Genomic DNA, 15,425 nt, shown 5'->3' on the forward strand with positions numbered 1-15,425 from the left:
ATTTGCAAGCCAAAAAATGAAAAATGAAATTCCGCCGGCATTTAACAGATGAAACTAATTTAGAACTTCCCTCAAAACGAAAGGGCTTGAAAATGTCTTTTTGAGGAAAAATAACAACAGTTAGTTGTTGAATTAACTTTAGTGATTGCAATCCATTTAGTAATTAGAGGGTAATTGATGTAGACAAATGATCATGTACATGTACTTGTTACAGCTTTTTATGTATGTTATTACCAAAAGAAACAGAAGTCAACTAGTCACTTAATAGTGTATGACAATATGAAGTCCAGAAAGTAAACGGGTTTCCTTGCATAATTTGAATACTATAGGAGTCGGCCACTGCTAACGTTTAAATTTCACAGATATAGGAGATATACGTGACATATTTATAATTCCTGTAAAGTTCTACAGAATATAATACCTTTAAAACCTGATTAGAAAATCAGAGATAACGCGAAGACTCTATATGCAGGGCTATATACCCAGCCCTGATGTTAAGGGAAACTCACCAAGTACAGCTTCCTATATGGAGAAAGTTATTATAATCTGTGTACAGCGTTTAATATAAGCAGAGGTAATTCTATTACGACTCTGAGATATTGTCATGGTTCTTAGTATAGCTAGAGGGGCTCGCTCGAAGCGTGCCATTATAAAGGGTAGAATTTTAGGGTTGGAAAATAGATGCAAAGAGGAGGAAGGAGAGCTCCAATGGAGAACTCCTTTGGAAGTGAGTAGAGACGTTATATCACAAGAACGGCAAAGCTATGTAATGGATAATGGTTTTTTAACAGAAGGTATTATGAAGAGAGGTATATTTCAAGGGTGCCCTATTTCTCCGTAATTGTTTTTGTTTGATATTGAGATAATGGCTCTTTCTATACGTCAAAATGATCAAATTAAAGGTATTCCTATTGAAGATCAAGAGGCAAAGATTTCTTTATTTGCAGATGATTCGGTGTGTGATTTTTAGATGGATCAAATAACTCTTTTACTCAGCTTTTGGATACTTTGTCTAAATTTGGTCAGTATTCTGGTTGTAAAATCAATATCAATAAAACTGAAGCAGTTTGGATTGGATCCAAAAAGGGATGTCAACAATTCCCTCCCATTAATCTTGGTATTTCTTGGAAAAGAAATCTATTTAAATTTGTAGGGGTGAATCTATCTTTAAAATTAATGTTGACTCAATTTTTTAAATAAACTACAAAGATAAGTTGAAACGAATTAAACAAACCATTATTGTTGGCGAATGCGAAAAAGCTTTCTTTAATAGGTAAAGTTTGTGTGATTAAGACTCTTGTACTGCCCCATTGATATACCTTTTCTCTGCTCTTTGTATTAAAATCTCCTACCCCCTTTTTCAAAGAGTTGAATCAAATATTTTCAAGTTCATTTGGAATGGAGGCAGAGACATAGTTCAGAGAAAGGTCATGTGCAATGATTACAATCAGGCTGGTCTTAGTATGATTGACCCTTTCACCTTCTCTATAGCTCACAAGATGGTGTGGGTGAGAAATTTACTTGATGCTCTTTGGAAGGTTAATGAATTATCTTTTTTGAAAAATATAAATGAAGATGTCTTACTCCTATGGAAAGCTCAGTTTTGAGATCGCTGGGTAACATATAGTATTATAGTTAAGTGAATGACTACGTTCTTGGTATTTATTTAGAGAAAAGGCTACTATAGAATGTTATGATTCAAAATACTCTGAACTGAGTGGATGTCAGCTTCTTTGGTTCAACAGATCTATTCGTTCAAAATCTAAGCAATATTTTTATTTCCCATCCTGGTATGATAAAAATGTTTTTTTATTTCTGACTTATTCAACCCACCTCTTCTTATTGTTGGGGTTCATGATACAATAGTTTTTAAATTATTGAGTTTTAAACAAGTTCCTAAGAATGTTTATAGCTTATTACTTGGTCCTATAGCCCTGATAAGAGATATGCCTATTGGAATAACAGTTTACCAGTACCTCCTAACACTAACTGGGAAAAGGTCCATAATACAATGTTTTCTGCTCTATTGATACTAAAATTAGATCTTTTATTTAAAATTTTCCCACAGAGCAATTGCTTTGAATGATTTTCTAAGGAATCACCCAATTGTGCTCTATGTGACCAAAAAGAGGAAACAATGGTTCACTTATTTTGTGATTGTGACAAAGTTGTCCCAATTTAGCAAAATCTCCTCACAGTGATTCGCCAAAAATGTGAATCCAATTTCAATATTTCTAATTTGGAAAAAGTATTTGGAGTTTGTGGTGATAGATTCATCTCATTTTTATTTTTACTGCATGTTGAAATATCATATATACTGTTGTAAATTTGATGACAATGTTCCTGATTTTGTGTCCTTTAAATCCTTTGTGAAGAAACAGAAGGAAATTGAATATCACTAAGCCAAGAATACTTTAAAAAATGGCGTTTTGGTTTTTGGTTTTCTTTCCTTTCTTTGTTAATACCCCTCCCTCTTTTTGTATTAATTTTGTTTATTTTTGCAACCTCTCGAATACTGTACTCATGCAAAGAAAGTGTTACTTTTATGTAAACTGCCTTGTACATGCATTTCTGTTTATACCATTTGTCTGCCTTTTAAAAATATTTTTATATTTATTTTTGTATTTGTATTTTTAATAAACATTTCTTCACTTTATCAAATCTTGTAATTATGTGATTCTTATGGTTTGCTTTAATAAAACACACACAGAAAAAAGAACAAAGAAGAACGGCATTATACTCAGTATATAGCCTATGTCTTTAATTAAGATGATATTTGAATTTCTCCTCAAAGAAGAAAATGTTGTGGTATACTTCATGGAACCACATACAAAATATCAAAATGTGTCTTGTATCCTTTTTAAATTTTACATTTATGATATAATGTTAATTGCGCCACACTTAGACATGTGTAAAATTGATAAAGGTAGATGTAATAATGTTTATTTCTGAATGTTAATTTACTATTACCGGTCTTTGTGGTTTAACATTTACTTTATTACACTCTAAAAAAATCAAGAGATAATTTTAGCACCTCAAGATTTGGAGGCACCTGTAAGGGCACGCAAAGGGACTGCCCAATTGTGCTAAAGTAGCACTTGTGCACGTGCTATAATTCAACACCAGTCCAAGTGCTACTTTAAACACTTTAAGTGTAAGCCTGTTTACACTTCTGGTGCTAAAAACTACACTTCTAGTGCATTAAATAACCCCTTTTAGAGCCCCCAAAACGGCACTACTAGTATAACACTTTTGCACCTAAACGGTGCAAAAGTACACACACAAACAGCATGCACAAAATCACACCTGTAGTGCTGAAAACTCGCCCTTCTGTTAAACAGCCCAAACATTATTTCCAGCCTACTTTAAGCACCTAATAAATACCCCTCATGACCCCACAGTTTTTACTGTTACATTGAGATTGCACATTTCTATGTCAATTACATGCAGTGGTAGTCTTGCTATGTAGAATTTCTCATATCCCTGGTAGAATGTTGGAAAAGATGTATGGGACTACACAAATGGTGTCAGGGGCTACCAACCTAGATTTCCTTATCTCTCTATGCTCATTACTCAGCCAGTATACATTTTCTACCAAAATTGTTTGGAAAATGACATTTATTTGTAATCTTGAACCTTCAGTGTAAATTTCATTTGATTCTGTGAGAATTCATTTTCTTTTGTTTTACCAGAACTCAAATTTATCTTTAAAGATTCTTGCAGAGTCTAACTCTGTCGGTCTCTGGCTGTGTCATATACCAGTAAGATCAGCCACAGTGAAGGGCATATGGACTGCAGTCTCTGTATAGTCTCCTAGCTTAGAACCTCTGTAATGCATTACTCTGCCTGCAAACTAACCCTGGCCAGAGTAGAGACTGTCAAATTCAAATTCAGGAAAGGCGCAAGGTTAATCTAAGTGTCCAATTGTGAAGCGTCCAATAGTTTCTGTGCTCTAAGACTAAGGCTATTTGGAGGCATACAGAGGTTATACAGTGTACATACATGTAGTTCCTGGAATAGAATTACCATGAGCCATCATGCATATTCATGATAGGGACCATATCTCCAAGGGGCTACCCTTGAAGGTCTCATTGACCCAAAAATAGAACTGTTTTTACACATATTATATACCTTGTAATATCATGATTGATTAATAATTATCATCATTAAATCGCCACTGCAATTTAAAGATTAGCTTGAGTTCTGCATAAGGTAATGATACAAAATAAATTCTCACAGAATCCAACAAAACTCGCACTGAATGTTCAAGATTACAAGTAAATGATATGTGCCAAACGATTTTGGTAGAAAATGTATAGAGGCTGAGTAATTGGCTTCAAAGATTGTTCATCAAGCGGTAATTAAGTAGGTTACAATGCAATCTCATGACCGCAACTCAACTTTATCTTTATAATTAGTCTAATGATCACAGATTTTCCAGAGAGGGACATGAATTAAGAATGACACTGTACCATGATCTACTACAAAAATAAAATTACTCCTACAAGTTTCTTGAATTCAAAAATTTCTGTCTGATAAACCGGCACATGTACAGTGTGCATGTTCAGAAGAAAAACTATACACCAGTACTGAAAAAAAGCAATACAAATGTTGTGAATTTCCTTCTATTAAACATTACTCAAAGCACAATATTGCACTTTACCTGATAATATGAGTTCATAGGAAACATAAATATCACATATTGAGCAACGGAAGGGCATATGACACTGTTTGTGTTTTTAGTTAATGCCCTTCTGGCTCTACAATAGGCAACATATTAAAACTGCTCAGGAAACGAAACAAATATATACGATCAATGACCAATTCAACTTTGGGAAGCTCCGAAATAGCTCTGGTAATTCCAAAAAGGAGCCCTGATATAAAGAACAAAGTTACAAACAATCAAACAAACAAAAAAGAAAACAATAAATAGGCAAAAGAGAAACTAATTTGAATACAGCACGCCAAGAAAGAACTTCTACAAACATACATGTACATGTAGAATTGTAGATGTATTTTGTTTCGCCCCTAATCAGGGATATTGCCTGTTGAGAACAGAGAGTGCATGGAATCTGTTTTAAATTAAAGAGTTATGTACACTCTTTCGGCTCTCAACATTGATGATCGTGTCCTTGCTAAGCAGTAGTCATATTGGTAGTCTTTGGAGCACAGACATGTTTAGGAAGATATCTGTCTGAGCTGAATTCTTTCAGACATACCCCACACTTGTACGGCTTCTCGCCTGTATGCATGCGTACATGCTTGGTGAGGTCGCTCTTCCATCTGTACGTCTTGCAACATACCGTGCAGCTGTAAGGTCGCTCCCTGGTATGGACACGCATGTGGACAGTGAGGTTTCTTCGAGTACGGCAGGTTTTGTCGCACAGCTTGCAGGCGAATGGACGTTCACCTGTATGGATTCGCATGTGAACTGTCAGGTCTCCTTTTCGACTGAAGCTTCTCCCGCAGGTCTCGCAAGAAAAAGGCCTGATCCCGGTGTGGGTGCGGAGGTGATAAGTCAGATCCGAGCCTGCGCGGAACTCCTTGTGACATACCCAGCATTGGTACGGCTTCTCGCCTGTATGCATGCGTACATGCTTGATGAGGTTACTCTTGGATGTGTAAGTCTTGGGACATACAGTGCAGCTGTAGGGTCTCTCCCCGGTATGACCACGCATGTGGAGGGTGAGGCTTCTTTGTGTACTGCAGGTTTTGTCGCACAGCTTGCAGGCGAATGGACGTTCACCTGTATGGATTCGCATGTGAACTGTCAGGTCTCCTTTACGACCGAAGCTCCTCCCGCAGGTCTCGCAAGAAAAAGGCTTGATCCCGGTGTGGGTGCGGAGGTGATAAGTCAGGTGGGTCGCTTGGCTGAACGCTTTCTGGCAGACGGAGCATGCGAATGGCTTCTCACCCGTACGGCTACGCATGTGGCTTTTAAGGTGGCGTCTTTCGATAAAGCCCTTGTCGCAGACACTGCATTTGAATGGCCGCTCTGACGTGTGAACCTTCATGTGTGATTTTAAATGTATGGAAGATTTGAGGCATATCTTGCACTGCGAGAGTTGTTCTTCTTCATTCAGTGACGCCATTGCTGATGCGCAATGGTTCTGTGGCTGTTGGCAAGATGTTCCTTCCAACGCATTTGTCTCTTTGTTCTCTTTGGATACAAGATCTACTTGACAGTGAACAGCAATTCCTGATTCACGAATCATAGTCACACCCTTAGTAGAGGGTTTTACATCCAAACTCTCCCTGCCATTTACTTGAACCATGTCATTGGCTGGAGATCTTGGATTTGCATCAGATACATGTTGGCTTTGAAACTGTCTTGCACCCAGACCATCTTTCATCAGGTGATTAGTATCAGAAGCCTGTGATCCATAGAAATATCTTCTTTCCAGAGCACTTGCCTTTTTCCCATCTCTGCTCAAAAGATCTTCTGGATGAAAAATGGAAACCCTGGATTTGTGGGAAATCGACTTGATTCCACCAGAATGCTTTTCCCGCTGTGGCATTAACATATGTTTTCCTTTATTTTCAATTATCCATGGCTTTTGGTCAGGCGTCCTTTCACAGGTATTTGAAACCATGTTCTCTTCAGTCTCTTGGGTCGAAGGACCATCAAGGTCCTGAAGAGCAACCTGTGATTCTTGCATCATTGTAGTGCTTGCACCTGGTGCTTCCCGTTCCCCATATGGTGGCTCACAAGGGATCCAATCTGGAGGAGTCCTCCTAGAGTTCAGAGCTGGTGCATGAAGCTGGACACCTGCACAGGAATCCTGTGAGTTCTGTTCCTCTGTTGAAGAACCAAAGCCATGACCATCTCCAACACTGGTCCTTCCTGTCTGGGTGTCTAATTGACCTGGTGGTGAACATGACACAGGTTGATTGGCAGTAATACCGGACATCCTCTCTCATTTTTTTCTGCAATTAAGAGGGAAACAGATAAACATACATGAACAGTTAACAACTCAATTTTAAATCATACCCTTACAAGGCTTTAGTAATGTTCAAGTATGTGAAATATTTTATTTAGCCTGATTTATGTTTCTGGAGAATGTAACATACATGTAGTAGACGATGTCGACATTGTAGTAAGCTAACATCGAAAATTATTTAACAAAGGATCTAACTAAACCAGTCTACCGTTCATCCTTGAGTTACAAAGAAAAAAACATCAAATTTAGAAGAAGAATCAATAATTCATTTGTTAACTTTAAATCTGCATGTACATGTACATGTGTATGTTTTGACACGAGTCCCCAATGGCATATTTAGGGTTGTAGGTTGTAGGGTTGAGGTCACAACTAAGTTAGCAAACCTCATTGGAATAAGTGACATAGAATTTTCCTCGTAGTTTTGACCGACTTAGATCAAGATCTTGTCTTACCCTGCTGGTTGTGAGGTTCCACTGGTTCTTGTTTGACAGTGACAGTGATACCTGCCGAGCTCTCCATCGTCTAACTCACATCCACCAGCCCGTACTTGAACTTGAAGCACTACTGGATTGGAGACCTGTAATAAAATCATAAACAACAGGACAATGAGTAACTAAACTAGTCTAATTACAGGTGTGAAATATTATGGAGATAGATTAATAATGAAAAACAAAGGAAATCACAAATTAACTAAGATCCCTCGAGGCTTTTAGGTTCCACTTCTAGCTGTTTACTTCAGAGTCAGACTTCATTCAGACAATATTCTCCACTGCACGGCCCGCGTTCTATCTGGTCACCGCACCCTGTCCTACCCGACAGCTACGGGAGGGCCATTCTAACCTGTCCGTAGATCAACCCAAACTGCGCTGCATGCCACTTGCCGACAAGTTACGACTTAAATTGTACTCTTTTCCTACGTTTATATCGATCTCTTTTACTGCACACTCTTGCAATTGAATTCAAGTATCGCTCTTTTTATTGCAAACTTTCTACTTACCCTATTTCGGGGTTAGACTTGGTTCATTTCTTCTTCGAAGATATTTAATAGTAGTCTTGTTCTCAGACTATATAAATATGTAGACGCTACGTAGACGTCTACATATTTATATAGCCTGAGAAGAAGACTACTATTAAATTTGTAGGTTGGCCCAAAAATCTTCGAAGAAGAAATGAACCAAGTCTAAAATAACCACAAAATAGGGTAAGTAGAAGGTTTGAAATAAAAAGAGCGATACTTGAATTCAGGTGCAAGAGTGTGCAGTAAAAGAGAAAGATAGAAACGTAGATAAAAGAGTAAAATTTGAGTCGTATCTTGTCAGCAAGTTTGGTTAGATCGAGATCTACGGACAGTTTAGAACGGTCCTCCCGTAGCTGTCGGGTAGGACAGAGCTGCAGATCAGTGACCAGATCGAGAGCTCGCGGGCTGTGCGTGTGCAGAATAACTAGACCCCAGTCTAAATGAAGTCTGATTCTCAAATGAGAAGAGCTAGCTAGGGGCTTGAGGGATCTTAATTTGTGATTTCCTTTGTTTTTCATTATTAAAGAATCAATGGAAAAAGAATTATTTAAATAGGGTGTCTGAACGATTTTTCAATTTTCAATTTGGGATCGTTTTTCACCATTTTTGTTTGAAATTTGAATAAAAAATGTTATCAGAATAATACATTTCAAATTTCAAGTCTCACCGATGTTTCTATCAAAAGTTACAGCCCCTCCAACACGCTGGTATATTCATATCATTTTGGTCAAAATCGTCGAAAAAGACGTCCACGCAGAGTGATGTTGTTTTGCTAAATTTAGCCAAACAGCTGTATCGCGCGATATGCAAGCGTATGCATATCGTACGCATGCTGCTAAGCCAATCCGCGACTTGCAGCTTGAGCTACGCTGTCTCCGCGACATGTGCGATTGACTAGTATGGTTGGCGTTCGTCGCACAATAAACCCGGAAGTGAATGCACGTTATAGTCAATGGCAATATCGCGGAGACAACGCACGTTGTCTCCGCGATATTGCCATTGACTATAACGTGTATTCACTTCCGGGTTTATCGAGGGAATTTCCAACCATAATTTCAGTCACTTGAATTTGGGGTTTCGTTCGTGCGCGGAGATGTTACGCGATGTAACCATGGTTTGGACTGAGCGGAGCGCACGCCCCCTAATTAGCTGATCCACCAAATAGCGAGAAGGGTATTTTTAAACTGTTATCAGTTGTGATCCCTGGGGGCTAGCGAAAATATAATCACATAGAATTGTTCCTTAGGACTGGGACTACTTATCGATCGGGGCGTCATATCTCAAAAGTGACAAACCTCAGAGTTAGCCAGGACACAATGTTTAAATTGCTGTTTTGACCAAGATATTTTTAGAATTTCGGGGGCTACGCCCCTTTGGAAATATTGGAATTCACCTGCTCTTTCATATGACACCTCATTCATTGATTATCACCTTCAGGATCACAACTGATAAAGGTTTGAATCTCGATTTGAAAAAAAAAAATTGACTTTTTTTGCATGGTCGCGCAATGCACGTAGGCTGCATAGGGATGCGTGTAATCTCTATGGGAAGAATTTTAGCACACAACATCGGGTGCGCGATCAGTCTAGATCTAGACCCTAGTCTATAAAATAGAGTCTAGATCTAGATCTAGCAATATTATTATTACTATAGGCCTATTAGCAACTACCGGTAGACGTAGACCTAAACTTAAAGTGAGTTAAAGGCTAGATCTAGGCCTACCGGTAGTCTAGTTCTATAATCGCACATTTATTTTGGCGGCCAATGCATGGCCTGGAATAGCAACAAACTGACTTGTGGTGGCGCACTGGCCCTTTACAGTAGACCCTAATTAAAAAAGATATGACGGGTTCGGAGCAGTGACAACTCGCTTGTCGCGGAAGTTGTCGCTCATCTTCTTGGCAAAGACGGCTTTGTGAAATGACTTAGCTGACAAGCCGAGCTACAGTAGCGACAGAAGCGAGATGTCTTTGATCTTTTTGTAAAAAATTGTAGTCATGACGGTTTCGAGAAACGGCCCCCAGGCTGTTTATTTGTTTTTTCTTGGCTTTTTTGCCCAGATTTTTCTTCGAGTTTGACCAATTGAGGCATTGAGTGATTTCAAGTTCGATGTGTGTTTCGAGCAGCCAAGAGCTCTTACATTGGGCAAAAAATTTGCTGATGAAATTAAGAGCTCGATTGATACCGATATCAATATCGGTAGGCCTACTGTGCGCACTGACTTTGCCACACAGACTTGATTTCACGACGATGATTTAAAAATAGTTCATCAAGAGTTCAAGACTCAAGATATCATGAAAAGCACAGAATAAATTTACACTCACTTCTCTGGTCTTATAAAATAACTCATTTTACACAAAAGAATGTTTGGATCACATAGTGAAGGAGCTGTTTCTACTTCTACTTCTACTATCGTCAGACAATAAATTAGCGTCGTTCGTGCGTTGACTGTTGTGCGGGTATAACACTAACACCGAACTGGAAATCAACATTTGCTTAATCCCTAGGGTCTAGTGTTAGTGAATAGGACATTTGTACATAAAATATTAACACCACAACCACAAAGGTCGGTTCAGCAGACAATAATTTTGTAAAATCGATAACACTAGCTACCGGATGTTGACAATATTCAGTGGTCAAAGCCTTAACACCAGCTGATTTCCATTTCGGTGTTTAGGGCTGGTGTTCGTGTTTATTTAACACTAACACCAGCCCTTCACACCCAACTTGAAAATACTAATTGAGCTGACTGAGCTGCGTAAATTCCATTACTTTTCTTACATTATTGTGTAAAAGTTAGATACTAGTAGGCCTACTAGGCTGCCATTGACGGTAATGTTTTGAATTTGGTTTGTTTTCATGGATATTGGGCAGTGTTTTTGAAGACTACTGAAGTACTAGTATAATTCTCTAGTCTATTGAAATAAGCATGATGAGTAACTGACAGGTGTGAAATGTAGGACCCCAACAAAATGTCCATGTAATTTTCTGTTATAAATATTTAGGAAAAACAAGATTCAGAATCAGAGATACGCATACCCTGTAATCTATCTTCATAATATTTCTCACCTGTAAGTTACTCATTGTCCCGTTGTTTATGATTTCATGCAGGTCTCCAATCCAGTAGTGCTTCAATCGGACTGGCCTGGGCTGGTGGATGTGAGTTTAGACGATGGAGAGCTCGAATCTGGCAGGCATCGCCAGCACCACTGTTAAACAAGAACCAGTGGAACCTCACAACCAGCTTGGTAAGACAAGATCTTGATCTAAGTCTGTCGAAACTACTAGGAAATGTCTACATGTTGGTCACTTATTCTGATGACATAAAACATAAAACTAAATAAAATTAACCCTAACCCTATCCTTAAAGCACTCTCCTGATAATTAGTTGTGACCTCAACCCTACAACCTACAACCCTAAATATGCCATTGGGGACTCATGAATGTCAAAACATAATCATGTACATGTACATGCAGATTTAAAGTTAACAAATAAATTATTGATTCCTCTTCTAAATTTGATGTGTTTTTTCTTTGTAACTCAAGGATAAAAGGTAGACTGGTTTAATTAAATCCTTTGTTGAATAATTTTAGATTGCTATGTTACATTAATACATTCTCAAGAAACATAAATCAGGCCAAATGGAATATTTCACATACCGGTACTTACAAATTACAAAAGCTTTTGTAAGGGTATGATCAATAATAATAATAATAATAAAAACGTTACTTATAAAGCGCTTACCACCGAAGTCTCTAAGCGCTAAATTTAGTTGTTAATTGTACATGTATGTTTATTTTCTTATAGAAGATGAGAGAGGATGTCCGGTAAATGCCAATCAACCTGTGTCACACTCACCACCAGGTCAATCAAACATCAAGACAGGAAGGACCAGTGTTGGAAGAGATGGTCATGACTTTGGTTCTTCAACAGAGGAACAGAACTCACAGGATTCCTGCGCAGGTTTCCAGCTTCATGCACCGACTCTGAACCCTAGGAGGACGCCTCCAGACTGTATCCCTTGTGAGCCACCAGGTGCAAGCTCTACAATGATCCAAGAATCACAGGTTGCTCTTCAGGACCTTGATGGTCCTTCGACACAAGAGACTGAAGTGAGCATGGTTTCAAATATCTGTGAAAGGACGCCTGACCAAAAGCCATGGATAATTGGAAATAAAGGAGGACGTATTCTAATACCACAGCGGGAAAAGCATTCCGGTGGAATTGAGTCGATTTCCAACAAATCCAGGGTTTCCATTTCTCATCCAGAAGATCTTTTGAGCAGAGATGGGAAAGAAACAAGTGCTCTGGAAAGGAGATATTTTTATGGATCACAGGGTTCTGATACTAATCACCTGACGACAGATGGTCTGGGTGCAAGTGTCCTTGAAGGACAGCTTCATAGCCAACGTGTTCCTGATGCAAATCCAAGATCTCCAGGCATTGACATGATGCAAGCAAGTGACATAGAGTGTTTGGATGACAGACCTTCTGCTAAGGGTTTGACTATGATTCATGAGTCGGGAGTTGCTGTTCGCTGTCAAGAAGATCTTGTATCCCAAGAGGACACTGGGACATATGTTTTGGAAGGAACATCTTGTCAAAGGTCACAGAACCATTGCGCAGCAGCAACGGCGTCACTGAATGAAGAAGAACAACTCTCGCAGTGCAAGATATGCCTAAAATCTTTCATGCATCTAAAATCACATATGAAGGTTCACACTTCAGAGCGGCCATTCAAATGCAGTGTCTGCGACAAGGGCTTTATCGAAAGACGCCACCTTGAAAACCACATGCGTAGCCATACGGGTGAGAAGCCATTCGAATGCTCCGTCTGCCAGAAAGCATTTAGCCGCGCGACCCACCTGACTTATCATCTCCGCACCCACACCGGGATCAGGCCCTTTTCTTGCGAGACCTGCGGGAGGAGCTTTGGTCGTAAAGGAGACATGACAGTTCACATGCGAATCCATACAGGTGAACGTCCGTTCGCCTGCAAGCTGTGCGACAAAACCTGCAGTACGCAGAGCAACCTGACCCTTCACATGCGTGGCCATACTGGGGAGCGACCTTACAGCTGCACCGCATGTCCAAAGACGTTTAAATCGAAGAGCGACCTCATCAAGCATGTACGCATGCATACAGGCGAGAAGCCGTACCAGTGCGGGGTATGTCACAAGGAGTTCCGCGCAAGCTCGGATCTGACTCGGCACATGAGAGCCCACACCAACGAGAAACCGTACAAATGTGATGTATGTCTGAAAGAATTCAGCTCAGACTGTTATCTCCCTAAACATGTCTGTGCACCAAAGACTACCAATATGACTGATATGACTGATACTGATTAGCAAGGACATTCATCATTGTTGAGAGCCAGAAGAATGAAAAAACTCTTTAATTTAAAGGGATCGTTTAAAGGTATTACAAAGTTTTGGTATGGGGTCATGAATTTGGTTCAAATTAACATATTGGAAGCATATGCGTTCCTTCAATATTCATTGATCGTTGTCGCGGTTGAAATCGAGTCTAAAGTTATGAAATTATAAATAATTAACTCTTTATGTTGTATAGCTCCCTCTCAAGGTCAAGATTTTAATTTAGCTATGAAACAATGTTTCTTGACTAAAATCGACCGATTAGCTAATCCCATTTGGAAATTATATATCACAATTACATATTCTGAGATTTTCATGGTCGCAGCTCCCATTTCACGGCAATAGGCGCTATTTTAACTTTATCAAAATTTACCGGGAGCACCGGTAAATTTTTATATTCAATTTTTCTCGAAAACAGAGGTGTTTTAGGGGCTAATTTTTTTAGTGCTTATAATACATCCACAGGGGCATCCAAATATATAAAAATTGTAAAGATTCACTATCCACCCAATTTTCAAAATTTCCCAAAACTTTGTATTACCTTTAACAATGTTAAATCTGAGATACACGGTCCTACATGTTACCAGTGTCTGTGATATGGTGTAATATTGAAGCCCTAAAAAAATTGCGCTTCAAAATGATCAAGAAGTGCATCAAAATAGTAAAAATCTTTGAGTGACCGGTTTTACCATACTCGTTTTCCCCAAAATTTGTAAATCCAATCATTAATATCTTGATAAGCAGACAGGCGATCGGCTTGTAAAAGTCATGGAGTTCCTGACTGACCTAAAGGTTTATAATTATCATTGCAGCATGAGCTAAATCAAGGATTATTTCTAAAGGATCTAAGACAAAGTTACCGGATCCCTTTAAAACAGAGTTCATGCGCTCTTGGCTCTCAACAGGCAATATCTTGATTAGGGGCGAAACAAAATGCATCTAGAATTCTACATGTAGGCCTATGTTTGTAGAAGCTCTTGCTTGGTGTGCTGTATTGAAATTAGTTTCTCTTTTGCCAATTTGTTGTATTCTATTTGTTTGTAATTTGTTTGGTTCTTTATATACCAGAGCTCCTCTTTGGAATTACCAGAGCTTTTGATCCTACATATGTATCCCACCGCTGCCACCATGATGAGTTTGAGGGTGGAATGCTCTTCCACTGAATATTCATAACATCCAAAACTATGAAGTGTTGAATATTCATTAACATCCAAAACTATGAAGTGTTGAATATTCATAAACATCCAAAACTATGAAGTGTTGAATATTCATTAACATCCAAAACTTTAGTCTTGGATATTCATAAACATCCAAAAACATCCAAAATCGTTGAAACATTAAAGGTTCTTCTGCTGAATCAGGTCCAAGTGGGCTAGTTCATTTGTGGAAAGTTTTAGTTCTGACCAATTCATAAATTAATTTTTAATGTAATTAATGTGCTGTGTGACATACGGGACCAGAGAATTTCTGACTTTTTCAAAAATAAGTTCATCATAAAAGTTCTCTGAATTTATTAAGTTATGAGATTTATGGTAATGATATCTTAATTCATTATGGAATCAAGCATTAATCACAACTATTACCATATTTTTCTGACCTTTCGTTGTTATGTAATATACCAAAACATAAATGTGTGTATGTGACGTACGGGACACGTGACGTACGGGACAACTTTTCCGTATGGGAAAATGCATTGAAATGAAGAATGAAGATTAGAACATGTATATGTTGCTGTCATATATTCAAAAATTTAGATGTACATTAATGTAGCCTACAACATGTACATGTTTGTGAAAGATGGATACAAAAATATAAATCTTGAATGTATTTTGTATTGATTAAAGACATCTTATTAACACCACCAGATATAAGAAATTAAAACCCTAAAGGTTTGTGAGACCTTTTCCACAATTCAAAAGATTAATGCATGGGTGTAAAAGTGATAAAAATCTTAAGTGGGTGAGAGTGTGAAATACTCAAAAAGGCTATCCTTCCTTAAAAGTTATGATTTAGTTTTTAGGAGATCAAAATTCCCAAGCTGGCTCCATAACATGTACAGTGTATGCTGTAATCCTTTACCATCATAATAT

At 38.4% G+C, this 15,425-nt stretch overlaps 2 protein-coding genes across 3 annotated transcripts; one reads left to right on the forward strand and one right to left on the reverse strand.

The window, feature by feature from the left end:
- Positions 1-2,739: 2,739 nt before the first annotated feature.
- LOC115918868 (zinc finger protein 2-like) lies at positions 2,740-7,999 on the reverse strand. The gene is made up of 3 exons (XM_030992833.1): positions 7,939-7,999; positions 7,394-7,518; positions 2,740-6,924 (listed from the first exon to the last, which is right to left on the reverse strand). The coding sequence occupies exon 3, from the start codon at positions 6,909-6,911 to the stop codon at positions 5,136-5,138; it is 1,776 nt and encodes a 591-aa protein (XP_030848693.1). The 5' UTR covers positions 6,912-6,924; positions 7,394-7,518; positions 7,939-7,999; the 3' UTR covers positions 2,740-5,135.
- A 67-nt stretch (positions 8,000-8,066) lies between these two features.
- LOC590866 (zinc finger protein 696) lies at positions 8,067-13,370 on the forward strand. 2 transcript variants are annotated; one of them, XM_030992834.1, is made up of 3 exons: positions 8,067-8,142; positions 11,071-11,207; positions 11,768-13,370. In XM_030992834.1, the coding sequence occupies exons 2-3, from the start codon at positions 11,132-11,134 to the stop codon at positions 13,306-13,308; spliced, it is 1,617 nt and encodes a 538-aa protein (XP_030848694.1). In that variant the 5' UTR covers positions 8,067-8,142; positions 11,071-11,131; the 3' UTR covers positions 13,309-13,370. The 2 variants fall into 2 exon arrangements, with proteins under 2 accessions (XP_030848694.1, XP_030848695.1); XM_030992835.1 differs by having other exon boundaries at positions 11,771-13,370.
- The last annotated feature ends 2,055 nt before the right edge of the window (positions 13,371-15,425 follow it).

Source organism: Strongylocentrotus purpuratus, unplaced genomic scaffold, assembly GCF_000002235.5.
Source record: "Strongylocentrotus purpuratus isolate Spur 01 unplaced genomic scaffold, Spur_5.0 spur5_scaffold_20, whole genome shotgun sequence".
In the NCBI taxonomy this organism is placed as follows: Eukaryota; Metazoa; Echinodermata; class Echinoidea; order Camarodonta; family Strongylocentrotidae; genus Strongylocentrotus; species Strongylocentrotus purpuratus.

Coding starts and splice junctions, on each gene's coding strand:
- LOC115918868 (XM_030992833.1), bottom strand. CDS start 6,911: ATGTCCGGTATTACTGCCAATCAACCTGTGTCATGTTCACCACCAGGT.
- LOC590866 (XM_030992834.1), top strand. CDS start 11,132: ATGGAGAGCTCGAATCTGGCAGGCATCGCCAGCACCACTGTTAAACAA. Junction 11,208..11,767: donor GGAACCTCACAACCAGCTTG/GTAAGACAAGAT, acceptor ATTTTCTTATAG/AAGATGAGAGAGGATGTCCG.